Raw genomic sequence first — 16,347 nt, forward strand, 5'->3', positions numbered from 1 at the left:
CGCAAGAGATCGATATTATGTTGAGCAACGAGCAACCACTGCACCGGGAGGGATGAGACAGAAACGTCGACTGAGACCACCAGTCATGACTCGAGGATATGCTCATAGTGATGGAATTACGGAAGAAATAACAGCTCTAGCTGGGATACCTGGGGCTCAAGGCTTAGACGAAAACAACCAGAGCCTTCCGCGACGAGGTGATCTGATGGCACGTCGTGATGAAGTCAGGACACTAACAGAAAAGTTAGTAGAAGGGCTCACTCAAGGCATCAACGCCTCAGCAGCTGATGCAGGGATGGTATCATCGACAACGGGCGGATCTGTTCCGCGCGACTCTTTCTTTTACTTGCGACGAGTTGATTCGAACCCGTACAATTTGGAGATGACGAGACACGCGAAGATTAATCCAAAGAACTACTATACTGTAAGCCGACTAGGAATCACGCACTTTTCGTCTAACGGTGTTGATTTTCAGCCTCTTCAGAAGTTTGAGCGTGAAAACTACATCTACTCTCTGCTCGTGAAGGTAGGGCGGTCCTCATACGATGTATCTTGATTATTCGGTTTTGTACACGTTGGTCCTAATGCAACGTTGCTCCTATATCTGCACAACAGCTACCGTTTTTTAGAAAGTATCGCATTTGGAAGAGATTTACAATCTGGAAGCAAGTTGTGTGCACCAGAAAGCGGATAGGTGCGAGCATGTCGCTCAATAACAGCTTGTTTATTTTGCTTCCGCATCTCCATGAAGCGCTACTCCAGCTGCGTCACGCGTGCCTTGATCTTCAAGAAGCTCGGTTATTCGATTTTGAGCACCCCACAGCATCCGGAGAAGCCGCTCCATGGGATGCCGATGCCCAGCAACAGAAGACATACACATTAGCTGAGTTCTTACAGAGACTGAAGGCCCAGAAGACTCGAGTTGAGCGGCTTGTGGATCACTTTGTCTCGGATGCCGAAATGACAGCAAAGCACGCGTGTGAAAAGTATCTGTACTCATTCCTTCAAAATACTGGCTTCAACAGTATTAAATCAGGCGGCAATGGAAGACCACGATCGTCAATTATTGCAGCCCAGCGGAAAAATAGTACGGCTATTCGAGATGATGCGAGTGAACCGAAGCCGATGACTTACACTGAGCGTGCAACCATGAAAACGCAGTGCCGCCGCATCACCAAGTTTCTTCGGGTGGTGGAGTTTTTGCTCTCAGATGCAATGCTGCGGATGGCCATCTCGTCCACCGTGCATCTTCGGAATGCACTGGCGATATACAGCCGTAAATTAGACGATGATGAGGAATTAGAAGACGAAGGTTCACGATGCGAAGAAATTAAACGGAGCGCAACCTTTCCTACGATACCTCGCTCAACCAGCCAACCCCTTTTGCGTGTCGAGGTTGTGCTTCAAGCTTCCACAACATCTCTGTATAGTAGAACGGACGCATCCGACCGCAATCGCGGAACAAGAATGAGCACAGTATCTGGAGATATCTTTACAGACATACCAGTCACATGTGAAGAACCAATGGAGATGCTTGAGTTTATTCCTAGCAAGGAAAAACTTCGGTCGCAGCTCGAAACAATGGTGTTTAACGGCCTTTCGGCTGTAACGAACCGAGACAGGTTGATACGCAACTCGATGTTTAAAGTTTATGTGGAGGCGAGTATGGAGAACAGTATCCAAGGCGAGGACGGGGATAATGATGGCGGTGAAATATCTAGTGAGCGAATGGACCTGGACATTTTGATCATGGAAGACAGTGTTTTTGTGGAGACTCTACAGAGTCTGAATACAATCGTTCTGGATGCGTACGATCACGCAGAAGAAAACTGTGGAGGGCTAGCAATTTTCCTGGACAGGTATCAAGAAAACGGAAAGTTTTGCAAGCAACTGTCAGATCCGTCGCGCTACCTGAGCACGGATGTGCACGACTTTCGAGGATACCTTGACAAATTACTGCAAGAAGCGCACGAGGTGGATCTTGTAGCTGATTGTGCTCCATGCCGACTGTTACTGCTGGACCGAGTGAGGTTAAATGGGTATCTCAAACCTTCGCCACGAAAGTGTTTGGATGGTCTCTACAAGCTAATTCCCAATGTGCTCCACCAGCTGAATGACAACCTAACAAACGAGTATACTGTCGCAAACGATCGAATCAGCACAATCCCGACAACCGTCAAAGCATTTTCAGAATCATTGGCGCTGTTGCGCGAGCTGCAGATTGGTCAAGACGACATGGAGGGAAAATACAACGATGTTAGAAGCTTGTATCACTTACTGGAAGAGTATCGGGTGAAAATGACCGACGCAGACCAAGTGAATTCTTTCGTCCTCACGCAAAAGAGATCCCAGTTGAAAGCGTCGATGGATCTTTTCGAAAACAATTGTGACCAATACGTGGCGAAATTCAGTGTTGAACTCGAGGCGCGCTTGCCAGGTCTCGTGTCAGATCTTACAAATGTCGCCAACGCGCTTTCAAATCCGATTTTGTTCGATTTAAAGTCCGATACCAACGATACGATCGTCTACCTCACGCAAACTGAAGAGGATGTCCTACAACTCGAAACTGCTGTGAAGCAGCACTTTGATTATGAAAAAACGCTTGGTCTACCCATGACAACTGCATTTGATGAGGTGGACGAGCTGAAGGCGGATTTGGCTTTAAAAATCGCTTTATGGAAAGCCTATCGAGAATGGAGTGATGCCGTTTTCTCGTGGGAGAAACAACAGTTCCCAGATAAAATAGATTATGGCTCGATTACAGAGCACATAGAGCGCCTTTACGCTCAAATTACGAAATGGGAACAGAAACTATCGGAGGGAATGGGGCCCTTGTGTACACATCTGAAGTCAGGTGTGGAGGAATATCGCGTTACGATGCCGATTTTGTCAGATTTGTGTTGTCAGAGTTTTGAGGAGCGTCATTTTGTCCAGTTGCGTGAGCTTCTTGGCTTCAATATCCGGCATTTAGGTGCGAGCTCTGGTTCCTTAAACACGTCGGTTATCACGCTCGGAGAGCTCGTGAAGATGCACTTGGCTCCTTTTGGCCCCCAAGTTAGCCGAATTGCGTCAGACGCAGCGCAGGAACGGCAACTAAAGGATATGCTCTCTAAAATCGTCACCCTTTGGGATCGCTTGGAGTTCGACGTCAAACCGTTTAAGAAATCCAAGGACTACTACATCCTCGACTCAATTGAGAGTGTCTACACGATGTTGGAAGAATCCTTAGTGAACATGACCGCAGTACTAAACTCAAAGTTCGTTGCCCCCATCAAAGACACAGCAGCGATGTGGCATAAACGACTGCTTCTGTTTCAAGAAACTTTTGATGCTTGGATCGAGTGTCAGCGAAAGTGGATGCATCTCGAAACAATTTTTTCGGCACCTGACATACAGAAACAGCTTCCGAATGAAGGCGCTACGTTTATTGGGGTCAACCAGTTCTGGAAAGACTTGATGAGGAAAACACGGGATCAGCGGGGCTGTTTAAAGGTGACAGGAGCTATATTGATTGGCGCGTCTAGTGGGTCTAAGAGCTACCAGGATGGTAGCAGTAGTAGCGTTGGCAGCAATGGTGGTGGTGTGGGACAGGCGCTGGTTGACAACCTCACAAAGCACAATGCATCTCTCGAGCGGATAGAGAAATCGCTGGAAGACTACCTGGAAATGAAGCGGCGATCGTTCCCGCGGTTTTACTTCATTTCGAACGACGAGTTACTAGAAATGCTAGCGCACGCAAAGGAACCCCAAATCGTTCAACGCCACTTACCGAAGTGCTTCGATGCCATAGCAAAGCTGGATATCAGCGGTGATGCAGCGCATGGAAGCTCTAGCTCTCAAGACATCGTGGCAATGCTCAGTCCCGAAGGTGAACGTGTTGCTTTCGGACGAATTGTAAAAGCTCGTGGGAATATCGAGGATTGGCTTAATGCTGTTCTCGTTAATATGAAGGTGACACTCCACAAGCACGTAAAAAGCTGTTTGGCAGACTACCAGCACTCGTCAAGGGAAACGTGGCTATTTCGTCACCCTGCGCAAGCCGTTGCAGTAGTATCCTACATCATTTGGGCCAAAGAATGCGAATGCTGCTTCCGGTCACGGTCTCAAAACCCTGTTCAGGAGCTGTCTCTCTGGCACCAAACCATTTGCACGCAGTTAGGTAATCTCACTCGACTGGTGCGAACAAATTTGACTTCCGTTCAACGGAGAGTTGTGGTATCACTGGTGACGACCGATGTTCACTTTCGCGATATTGTCGAATCTTTGGTGATCAAGAATGTTACGGACGCGAACGATTTCTTATGGCAGCAGCAGCTTCGATACCAATGGTATGCAGATCGCGACGAGTGTGAGATTTACCAGGCCAACTGCAGAATCAAGTATGGTTACGAGTACATGGGCGCTTGTAGTCGCCTGGTAATCACCCCGTTAACTGATCGCTGTTGGATGACAATCACAGGCGCATTAGAGTTACGTTATGGTGCGGCACCCTCTGGTCCTGCTGGAACAGGAAAGACTGAAACATCGAAAGATCTCGCTAAAGCATTAGGTATTTTATGCATTGTGATCAACTGTAGCAACCAAATGAGCTGCTCAATGATGGGGAGTATTTTCAATGGTGTGACTCAAGCTGGAGCTTGGGTGTGCCTGGATGAATTCAACCGCATCGATATTGAAGTGCTGTCGGTCGTGGGGCAACAAATGGCGGTGCTGAGGAATGCGCGACTTATGAATTCCGCCGACGTCGTTCTGGATGGGAAATGCGTTCCTTTGCGTGACCACCACGTCATCATTACTATGAATCCAGGTTATGTCGGGCGCACTGAGTTGCCTGACAACCTGAAAGTCTCGTTTCGGCCAGTTGCCATGATGGTGCCGGACTACGCTTTGATCGCTGAAATCCTGCTATTTGCCGAAGGTTTCTTGCTCGCAAAGTCCCTTTCGAGAAAAGTGACGAAACTATACAAATTATGCAGCGAACAACTTTCTCAGCAAGCCCATTACGACTTTGGTATGAGAGCTGTGAGAACCGTCCTGACTATGGCGGGTTCTTTGAAGCGCTCGTCTGCAATTAACGCGGCTTCTGGATCATCTTCGAAGAACGTAACAGCTACTGACCCAGCAACGAGGTCGAATGACGAAGATGTCATTCTGATTAAAGCAATGGTTGGTGCAAACACACCAAAGCTCACAGACGATGACAATAGACTGTTTCAAGGAATTATCAGAGATTTATTCCCTGACACTCTGTCATCTCTAGGCACTGTTGAGTGTACCGGACTTATTGAAGGTGTTGGGGTATTCTCTCCATCATCTGGGCAGGGTAGTTCGAACGGGATGGTCGCTTTGGAGGAGGAAATCGAGGAGCAGCTTCGACTAGCTGGTCTACAAGAACCTCGGCAATGGATCGGGAAGTTGCTACAGTTATTTGCGACGTTGGAAGTTCGTGTCGGTGTTGTTCAGACTGGATCAACTGGCAGTGGGAAAAGTACTGCTCTGAAGATGTTGTCTGCAGCCGTCAGCGCATTACGTGAGCGAATGGCGCATCCGGACGTGCGTTTCCAACGAGTGATGACATTTACGTTAAACCCCAAGTCCATTTCTATGGTTGAGCTATACGGCTTTTTCCACCCGATTACCCGCGAGTGGACCGACGGGTTAGCGTCAAAGTTGCTTCGCACGTGTATAATGGAGAAGAATGAGGAAATTCTAGCACGGCAGTCAGTAAATCAAGCAAACGGTGGCGGCAGTGATCCGTCGACGTGGAACTTGCCGTTCTATTGGATTAATTTTGATGGTCCGATCGATGCACACTGGATCGAGAGCATGAATACTGTCCTAGATGATAACATGACGCTCTGTCTGGCGAACGGCGAGCGCATCAAACTTCTACCGAAGATTCAGCTTCTGTTTGAAGTTGCCGATACAACCGCAGCATCACCTGCTACCATCAGTCGACTTGGCGTGGTTTACTATCATCCGAATTGCCTCGGCTGGAAGCCGTTCGTCGAGACATGGACGTCCAAGCTTCTTGCTCCAGTCGCGGACGCAACCTCTCCATCGGCCCCAATAGAATCCTCACAGACACCACTCAGTACCAAGGCGAAAAACCGAGTTCTCAAGCACTTTGAGCTGTTCGTGGAACCAGGCCTGGCGTTTATTCATTCCGTGTCTTCATCATCGAGCACATCCTCGCAAGTTCCTATTACTACCTGCGACTTGGCGTTTGTCGCAACTATTTGCCATATCTTCCAGGCGCTTCTAGCTCATCGAGCACCTCCAGAGATTTTTGCGACAACACCGGTCCTGAAAAGTAACCCTTCTGATGCAGCATCGCCAGAATTATTGCTGTCTTTGGAAGACCAGCGGAACCGATGTTTGGATCTCATGTTTATCTTCAGCTTCGCGTGGGCCATCGGCGGTAACCTGAATCTTGACCAAGTGAAGACTGATTTTCAAGAGTTTCTTGACAGATTGATCTCTTTGAACGAGCACCATCTAAGTCTAGATGTCATGGCAATTGACGGGAAAATCCGAACACCCGCAGGAATATCACAGGCTACAGGAGACGTACAAGACTTTTTCATCGACTTCAAGTATTTGAGTTTCTCCCCCTGGGCTAGCGCTTGCTTGGACCAGCCTCAACCAAGTGAAATAGTAGGTGGCAGCCTTCTTGTCTCGACGGTGGATGTCTTAAAGTACCGCTACCTAGTGGAATTGATGACAATCGATGCACGACAACCAATTCTCTTGACTGGCGCGACGGGATCGGGCAAGTCAGCAATTGTGCACAACATTCTGGATCACCACGCGCGGATTGCAGCCGATATCGATCCAACGAATTCGAATACAGAGTCACCGCTCTCGGCAATTCCACACGGAAAAATACTGCCGCTGATCTTGAATCTGTCTGCTCAGACATCGAGTGCTGGTGCTCAATTGAGTATCGAGAGCAAGTTTTCCAAGAAACGCAGAACAATACTTGGAGCACCTGTCAATAAGCAGCTCGTCGTTATTTTCGTGGACGATGTTAATATGCCGACCACCGAAAAAAGCGGCGCTCAGCCTGTTGTTGAGCTTTTAAGAGAATTTTTGGAAAATGGTGGACTTTATGATCGTGAACGATTCTTCTGGAAAGATATTAACGACTCGGTGCTCATTGCAGCTGGTGGGCTACCAGGAGGAGGCCGTCAAACCCTTTGCCCGCGCTTCGTAAGACAGTTTGCTGCGGTGTTATGTCTACCTAGCTGTGATTCAGCGGCTATGAAGACTATTTTCAACTCTATCCTCGCGTCACATATTACAACTTGCGGAGGCAGCACTGTTTTCATCAAAACTGTGAAGGATACGATTCTTTTGACTGCAGATGCAACGTGCCAATTGTTTCAACGAGTTGTAGAGGGACTACCTCCAACCCCCACAAAGTGTCACTACACCTTTAACTTGCGGGATGTAACTAAGCTTATGCTAGGTATTGTGCTCGGTACTCGTACATGTGGACCACCCGTGAGCTCTAAGAAAGGAGGCGCACAATCTACCTGCAGTCTAACTGCACAAACTGTGGTCAATTTGTGGGCACACGAGGCGATTCGAGTTTTCCGAGACCGTTTGATGGACTGCACTGATCGACGATGGTTTTCTGAGCAACTAGTGGAGGTGGCGAATAAAATATTCGGTGTTTCATGGACATCCGATACCATTGGCGTTGATTGTACGACTGACCGACGGAGAACACAAAGCTCTATCGATAGTGGAAAATCACCCAAGCAGGAGCACAGTACTTTGCTCTTTTCACCGCGACGAGTTGACGAAGCTTCCCACTCTTCAGCTAACATCGTGAAATACGACCAGGTCGGTGATCTTAAGCAGTTCAAAATGTTTCTGAATGGACAGATTAAGGAATACAATTGCAGCCCGACAGTGCAGACATCCTGTCGCCCTGCGCTAGAGCTAGTGCTGTTTGAGGATGCACTTATACACACCGCTGCTATCGCGCGGATTTTGATACAGCCGCGAGGACATGCTTTACTGCTTGGAATGGGGGGTTGTGGTAAACGATCTCTTGCGAGATTAGCTGTGTTCTTAACAGGGTACTACTGCTTCGAGATTGAATTGCGTAAAGGCTACGGCTTGGGAGAGTTTCGAGAAGATTTAAAGCAGATGATGAAGCTGGCAGTATTGGGGGACACGGGGGAGGGTCCTTCGACTCGCCAGGTTTCAAGCATTGATGCTGTGCCGACAGTGTTTTTATTGGATGACTCGCAATTGACTTCGGATGTTTTTCTTGAAGATGTCAATATTATTCTGAATGGAGGGGACATCCCCAAGCTGTTTACGCCTGAAGAAATGGAGCGCATTATCAATGATGTAAGAACTTTGCTTGAACGAAATATCAGTGACGCGAGAAGATCGGAGGTTGGTGAACTCTCGCGAAAAGACTGCGAAGATTATTTCCACATGATGGTGCGCGCTTCACTTCATTTCGCTCTGTGCATGAATCCTCTTGGAGAATCTTTCCGTGCACGTGTACGTCAATTCCCAGCACTTATTAACTGCACCACCATCGACTACTTTGACGAATGGCCTAAAAGCGCGCTTGAATATGTTGCAGACTTCTATCTCTCTCAGGAAGAGTCTCAAGCTCAACCTAGGAGTGGCCCTAGTATAACACGAGCAAATACTCGTGACTTCGGGAGCTCTTCAATGATCCGATCAGCTGTAACAGCGCTTTGTGTCGACGCTCATCTATCTGCTACTGCTTCGTTGGCGACTTTCCTTGTGAAGTGCCGACGCCGTGTCTACATCACGTCGCAACATTATCTCGATCTTATATCGCTATTTCGGCGGATACACCGAGAGAAGAAAGCACAATGGGAAACAAAGTTACAGCGATTGATGGCCGGCGTGGTCAAGCTGGAAGAAACTAACTCTCTCGTGAGTACTCTACAGGAAGAGCTAGTTGTCCTTCAACCAATACTAGTCAGTAAGACCATGGAAGCCGAGGAACTCCTCCGTCAAGTCGCAATCGACCAAGCAGAAGCTGAACAAGTGGCTCAGCGCGTCCGATCTGATGAAGCTGTAGTGAAGCAACAACAACGAGATGTTGCGGTTTGCCAAGCTGATGCGCAGAGTGATTTAGACCAAGCATTGCCAGCTCTTAATGCTGCTGTTGCAGCTTTGGATTCGTTAGACAAGAAAGATATCTCCGAAGTCAAGGGCTTTGTAAAGCCTCCACAAGCTGTGCAAGTTGTAATGGAGGCCGTATGTATCATGCTGGGGGAAAAAGCGGACTGGGACAACAGCAAGCGTATCTTGTCTCGCAGCACGTTTATGGCTGAGCTCAAAGAGTACGATAAGGACAGCATTTCGCCTGCAATTCTCAAAAGGATACGCAAATATATTGAGAGTCCGGAGTTTGCAGTGGATGAAGTCAAGAAGGTGTCACATGCAGCGATGTCGCTGTGTATGTGGGTGCACGCCATCGATACGTACGCTCGTGTTGCAAAAGAAGTCGTTCCAAAGCGTCAGCGTCTGGCTGAGATGAATTCTGTGCTCGAAGGTGCAAATACGAAACTAGAAGCGAAACAACAAGAGCTGACTAAAGTGATGGATAAAGTGCGAAAACTGAAAGAAAAATGTGATGCCGCACTGACAGAAAAGCAACGGCTACTGGACGAGTCAGTACTGACGCAGTTACGCTTAAAGAACGCTGAAAAGCTAACCGAAGGTCTCAGTGATGAGCGCATACGCTGGAAAAATAGTATCGCACTTCTCAAGCAGGAAGGAAGCTCGATTCTGGGAGATTCGTTTCTGGTAGCGGCTTCCATGTCGTATCTAGGGCCTTTTGACGGCGAGTTTCGAGGCCGCCTTCTCTCTCGGTGGTCGGACACGACTAGGTCGTCAGTTGGCGTGTCACCATCCTTTACTCTTGCTAATGCGTATGGAGACACTCGTGAGCTTCGCGAATGGCAACTGCAGGGTCTTCCAAGTGATAGTTTCTCGACTGACAATGCTCTATTCGCCTTAAAAAGTAAACAGCGTTGGACGTTGATGATTGACCCGCAACAACAAGCAACACAATGGATAAAGCGATTGGAGGCATTCCATCAGTTGGAAACAGTGAAAGCAGACGACCAAAACTTAATGCAAGTTGTCGAAGATTCGCTCGTTGGTGGGAAACCAATACTAATTGAAGATGTGACCGAAACACTGAACCCGTCTCTGGAGCCTGTGGTTGCAATAAAACCATCACAACGCTCAGCAGACAGTAAAAGAACGACCAGAAAAGTGAATGTGAAACTGGACGATCGGTTTGTGGAGACTGATGCAGAACTCTTTCGTTTGTACTTGACAACGAAGCTGGCCAACCCTCATTTCGTCCCTGACGTGTATATATATGTCAACGTTATCAACTTCACTGTCACCAGTGACGGCTTAGAGGAACAGCTTCTTAGTGATGTTGTTCGACGTGAGCGCATGGAGGTTGAAGAGCGAAAGCACACCCTCTTGGCGAGTATAGCGCGAGATCAAAAGCAGCTGCAAGATTTGGAGATTCGAATTCTCAACCTTCTCTCTGACGCCAAGGGAAATATTCTGGATGATGTTGAGCTGATACGAACTCTCGAGACGTCAAAGAAAACGTCTACTGTGGTGGCTCAGCGACTTGCCGAGTCGGAAGTGACGAAACAGGAAGTTCTACTAATTCGAAATCAGTACCAAGACGTCGCAGTTCGCGGTGCCATGCTCTTCTTCGTCATTGCAGACTTGGCTGAGATCGACCCCATGTACCAGTTCTCGTTGGAATATTTCAATCGACTTTTTGTTAAGAGTTTGAACGAGGCACCTGTGAAACGAAATCTACCTGAGCGATTGGAAAGCTTGAAGCATCATATTACACTGGCGGTGTACCGGAATATCTGCCGAGGTCTCTTTAAAGCGCACAAACAGCTTTTTGCTCTGGTCATTTGCTTGAGAGTCATGGTCAAGGCACACGAACTCAATCAGCGAGATTTTGCACTCTTAGACCGCTCGGCGGAGGATGCTGACACGCCTATTTCAGTTGAAGCTGTACCCCCAACTACCGTGATAGACAACTGCTCAAATGATGGTGCAATTGGGGACCCCAAGCAAAGTTTTGATGCAGTTGATCGCGTATTTCTTGCACTTTCTCGACGCCAACCGGGTTTTACTGAGCTCTTGGATTCTTACTATCGGGACAATATAGCGTGGACTACCTGGATTGCGAGTGAGAATCCATATCTAACTCGGCTTCCTGAAGATTTGGATAAAACTTTGCCTCGCTTTAAACGTCTTGTGCTTGTGCGCTGGTTGCGCGAAGATGCGTTTATGACGGCAGTAAGGTGTTTTATCGAAGAAGCGCTGGGTGCAGATTTTATAGACGGTCCCAGTGCAGAGATGGAGATCAAAGATGTCTACAATGATATCGACAAATCTACGCCATGCCTGTTTATTCTGTCGCCTGGGGCAGACCCTATATCAACGTTAGAGCGCTATGCCCGGGAGATAGGTATCGATGAAGACAAGTATCGCGTTATCTCTCTGGGCCAAGGACAAGGTCCGATAGTGGAAGCGAAACTGGTGGAGTGCAAAACGCAGGGATACTGGCTTATTCTTCAGAATGTGCATCTGGCTAAATCATGGTTACCTGAGCTTCAGACGCTGCTTACAGGCATCAAGATAGAGGCACGGAATGGAGAAATTCACGAAGACTTCCGATTGTTCCTCGCATCCTTCCCAGCGACGTACTTCCCCATATCAATCCTTCAAAACAGCGTGAAAGTGATGACGGAGTCTCCAATCGGTGTGAAAGCCAATTTACAGCGCTGTATGACGCTCATGAAACAGATGAATACAGATGGGAACAACTTAAGCTTGGCTTCAAATGGATCAATGAAGCTTCGTCTTGCTTTCGGACTCAGTTTCTTCCACGCAATTGTACGAGAGCGTTCCAAGTTCGGGTCTCTGGGCTGGAACCTTAAGTACGACTTCAGTGACGCTGACTTCGTGAGTGTAGTAACTCTGCAACGTCGGCTTCTTGATGGTGCGGCAAAGATGTTGGCGGCCAACGAAAGTACCAGTGAGGTTGAAGCAAGTGAGGATAGTACGAGCGATGCTCCAGAGCCACGTTCGAGAAGCACGTTCCTTCACTTAGATGCGGTGCCGTGGGACGCACTGCTCTTCTTAGCTGGAGAGATTTACTATGGCGGCCGTGTCACGGATGAATTCGATCGTCGGTGTCTGATGGCGGTGCTGAGGCGATTTTGTTCGGAGTCATGTTTCAAGCGTAAGTCGTGCAAAAATCTCCAAAGTAAGACGGCGATCCGACGCATGACAAAGGCAAAGAGTGCTTCGCTCTTGGAAAATAATATTATCTCATCCAGTGATGGAAGTTTCTTCGCTCCAGAATTTCACAGCGAGGACGACATGGCACGTTTCGTCGACGGTCTTTCTGACATGGATGGACCGCATGTGTTTGGCATGCATCCGAATGCATCTATTTCGTACCAAAGACAAGAAAGCAATCGGTTTGTAAGACTACTGATGCAGCTACAGACTAGCGGGGAGGATTTATCATCTCTGGACAATTCTACAAGTGACGTAGCGGATGACGCAGAAGTTGTAGACAAGGGTCAGACTGTCATGGAGTTATCCAAAACAATTCAGGAGAAGCTCCCACCACCAGCGACGCTAGACAGCGTCGAAGCTTGTCTGTTAAGCCGCACGCGTGATAATTGGCAGGATCCACTTCATGTTGTGTTGCGGCAGGAGGAAGTTGCATGCCACAAGGTTGTTCGACTCGTCGATGCGAGTTGCGTTGAGTTGCAGCATGTCATACAAGGCACAGCGGTTATGTCGACAACCATAGAGCAAACGCTGCATAGTATTGCAGCTCAACAGGTACCTCTAGGTTGGCTTGCCAACGATATTCATTCGTTATCTGCGACGGAATCTTTATCACAATGGGTGAAGAATTTACTCAATCGCTGCGAGTTCTTACGTCACTGGGCTGAACATGGGCGCGTGCCAGGAAGCGTGTTCCCCTTGCCATATTTTGCATTCCCGCAGGGATTGTTTACTGGAATTCTTCAACGATACTCTCGAAAGCACGGAATCCCGATTCATTTTTTAGATTTCAAGTTTCGGGTTCTCGGTGAATCCGAATCTGCGCTTAGCACATCTGTTGAGGAGGCTGCAGCACAGCAGAATCTTGAAGGCGAATTAGCAGGACAAGCGGATGACGGCGTGTACCTGAAAGGTCTGGTAGTGGAAGGCGCACATTGGAATCAGGAACTTGGATGTCTGAGCAGATCACAACCCGGCACCATGCGGCAAATTATGCCAGTTATCGAAGTATTGGCTTATCGAGATTCGACCCTTGCTTCGATTTCTTCAAGTATGCCAGCGAAGGAACCAAGTCAGAGTGATAATGTTGCCAACGTTTCTTCGAGAAATGTGGTCGGTAGTGGTACGAAGACAGCTGCACGTGCAAAGCAGCCATTTCAGCGTGGAGATACCTTCAGAAGAGGTTCTCGAAACTTGGCGAGCTCCGATAACGAAGCAGTGGAAGATTCTCTACCGTTGAACACATACCTATGTCCGGTGTATCGTACTGCGATGCGCAAAGGCACATTATCGACGACTGGCACTTCGACGAATTTGGTTCTGGCCATGGAGCTGCCTTGTCAAGGCGAGCCTGACTATTTTGTGCTTAATGGCACAGCGCTTGTATGCAGTAACACACTCGAGTAGCGTCGGTACGAACAATGGCCTTGGATTTTGAAAGAAAAATGATAAACTATCTCGGCGTGACGCTCGCCGTTGAAAGCGCAGGTTGATTCCAGAATCTGTGGGAATGGTCTGCTCTTCATTAGGTTTTCCATCGATAGCAAACCTACTTTGGGGACTGGTCTCTTTAGATTTGACGCTGATTTAACGAACTTCGGTAGAGCTGGTACAAAATGGTCTTTGTGTTGATGTTTACTACAAGTTCATGTACTCCGGTGTCGTTCAGCGTTGCGTTTCCGTTGAACCCCATTCAAGTAGCACCACCGCTGACAATCGCCAGACTTGGGGACTCCTTTTTGGGGACGATATCGTCCCCGAGGCAGCCGCCGATGGCACGCTGTCATGGCTCTTAATCTTCAGAGCGGCAAACGACCAGCGACCTCAGCTAGCATTCATGGTGCTCTTCTAGCAGCCTCAACCGGGGGGACAGGCCAGGGCTAGTAACAGCAGTGCCAGCTCACTCAGTAGCGGTAGAGGACCAGGATATGCTCACCCAGAATCCACGCAGAGCCGCAGCAACCCAACGACGTTTCCGACTCGGACTCTGAAGTTGAAGCTGCTGAGCCGGGTGCTATTGACATGAGGACACGCCTATTTGTCTTGGGTTTTGTAAGCCGCCTAGGCCTTTTCGTGTCTGACTCTTTCGACGCGTCACATGCAGCCCAAGCACCAAATATCCGTCTGTCCAAGATTTTTCTCTCGAAGCGGCTCCTTCTCGCCGTGTCAGCGTCGCATGGAGCTGGAGGAGAAAGACAACCTTACGGGCTCGGTGAAATTCTGACACAGAGCCACAAAGCTGCTAGAAGTGTGTCCCTGTCTCAATGATAAGCTACAGTTTAGTTCAGAAATCTGCTTAAGCTAAAAACACCGTAAACCGAATAACCTTTAAGAACGTATACATGATAATTTTTAAAAACTACATAATCTACTAAGTTTCTTTCCCTGTAATCCCGAATTTGTTTTCACAGCTGTATTAAACACCAGAAGCTCTTTATTATGATAAATGGCAGCTGCAGTTTAAAAAAATTCAGCCCGCGATTTGACAGAACGAAACGACCATTTGTGAGGCAGCAGCCGTTGATAAAGCGTCAGCAAATGGACTTCGACGGCAGGACGTGTCCGGGTATTTTTCTCTCGCTCTCGCCCAAGAGACTCGATCTGCGTTGTTCACTTTCGCTTTTGCAGCTCAACGCACAACAAATACCACCCACCACCTCACTACCATGCTCAGTCTTGCCACCAACGCCGTGACGGAACGTCTCAAAATCGGGGGCATCGCCGTGCGTCGCAGTCTATCGCCCAAACTTTTGCTGAAAGTAGAGACCAACTTGAACACGGACGGCAGCTGCTTAGCATTAGATGCCAAACACGAAGAAGAAACCTCAGAATTGTGGAACGACCAGGTCATTGCCAGCGTAAAGATCCCGAAGGAAGAGGTGCAACTCGGCCACCTCATTGGCCAAGGAGCTTCCGGGGAAGTCTACTCGGGATCGTTAAGAGGCGAGAAGGTGGCGGTCAAGAAGCTCCGAACAGAAACGCAAGAAAATGAGGAGCACGTCAACAAGTTCCTGGCCGAAGTGAAGACCTCAGCCACGCTCGATCACCCGCACATTGTTGGCTTTGTGGGTGTGTCCTGGACCTCCGTGTCCGACGTATACGTCATCCAAGAGTTTGCGGAAGGTGGCGATCTACGGTCGCTACTGGACAAGTACGAGGCTGAGAAACACGTCGTCGGTTTTGACCAGGAAAAGACAAAAATCGCAATGCAGATTTGCAGCGCACTCGCCCACATGCACTCGCAGTCGCCTCCTGTGATTCATGGCAACCTCAAGTCGAGGAATGTGTTGCTGAACAGCGAGTTGGAGGCCAAAGTGACCAATTTCGGTACTGAAAGCAAGAAAAAGACGCTGTGGATGGCTCCCGAGATCCTTCGTGGTGGGAAGCAAAGCACCGACGCCGACATGTTCTCGTTCGGTGTTCTGCTGTCGGAACTCGACATGCTCTCGGCTCCGTACTCTCAAGCGCGGAAACAAATCCACGACTCGAGCTGGTGCATACTGCAGGATGCTGCTATCTTGGAGAAGGTGACCAAGGGCAGTCTCCGCGTGGTCTTTTCGGAGTCTGGCCCCATGGCTCTGGCAGAACTTGGACGCGCATGTGTATCCATAAACCCACTCAACCGCCCCACTGCCTCAGAAGCGCTGTACAGGCTTCAGATGATTTTGTCGGAGGAGCTGGCGTAAGGTCCTTTTGCTGATTTGGGTCGTGATCCGACGCCGCTTTTCCTCTCTTCATTGATAGATTTGGTGTACATAATAAATATCTTTCTTTTGCACATGAAATTACGACTGGTGTACCGGTATACCGGTAGTGAAATTTACAGACGAGAGTTGAAATAACACTGTCAGTTTTTTTACTACCACGGAGTATTGTGCCTTGCACAAACTTTGGCGTGCCATTTAGGCCCGTAACTCAACGACAAATCATATGAGATAAGCTTGGCTTATGCTCGTAACTCAATGCTAAAAATAAGCTAAAACC

The 16,347-nt window shown here is 48.4% G+C and overlaps 2 protein-coding genes across 2 annotated transcripts; both read left to right on the plus strand.

The window, feature by feature from the left end:
- Positions 1-702: 702 nt before the first annotated feature.
- Positions 703-13,273, plus strand: PITG_00998 (dynein heavy chain; the record flags this gene model as incomplete). The annotated part of the gene is made up of 2 exons (XM_002909482.1): positions 703-13,164; positions 13,253-13,273. 2 exons carry the CDS (start codon positions 703-705, stop codon positions 13,271-13,273), a joined length of 12,483 nt encoding a protein of 4,160 aa, XP_002909528.1.
- A 1,721-nt stretch (positions 13,274-14,994) lies between these two features.
- PITG_00999 (protein kinase, putative) lies at positions 14,995-16,145 on the plus strand (the record flags this gene model as incomplete). Its single annotated transcript, XM_002909483.1, has 1 exon — positions 14,995-16,145. The coding sequence occupies one exon, from the start codon at positions 15,030-15,032 to the stop codon at positions 16,047-16,049; it is 1,020 nt and encodes a 339-aa protein (XP_002909529.1).
- Positions 16,146-16,347: the final 202 nt, after the last annotated feature.

Source organism: Phytophthora infestans, genomic scaffold (assembly GCF_000142945.1).
Source record: "Phytophthora infestans T30-4 supercont1.1 genomic scaffold, whole genome shotgun sequence".
Classification (NCBI taxonomy): domain Eukaryota; phylum Oomycota; class Peronosporomycetes; order Peronosporales; family Peronosporaceae; genus Phytophthora; species Phytophthora infestans.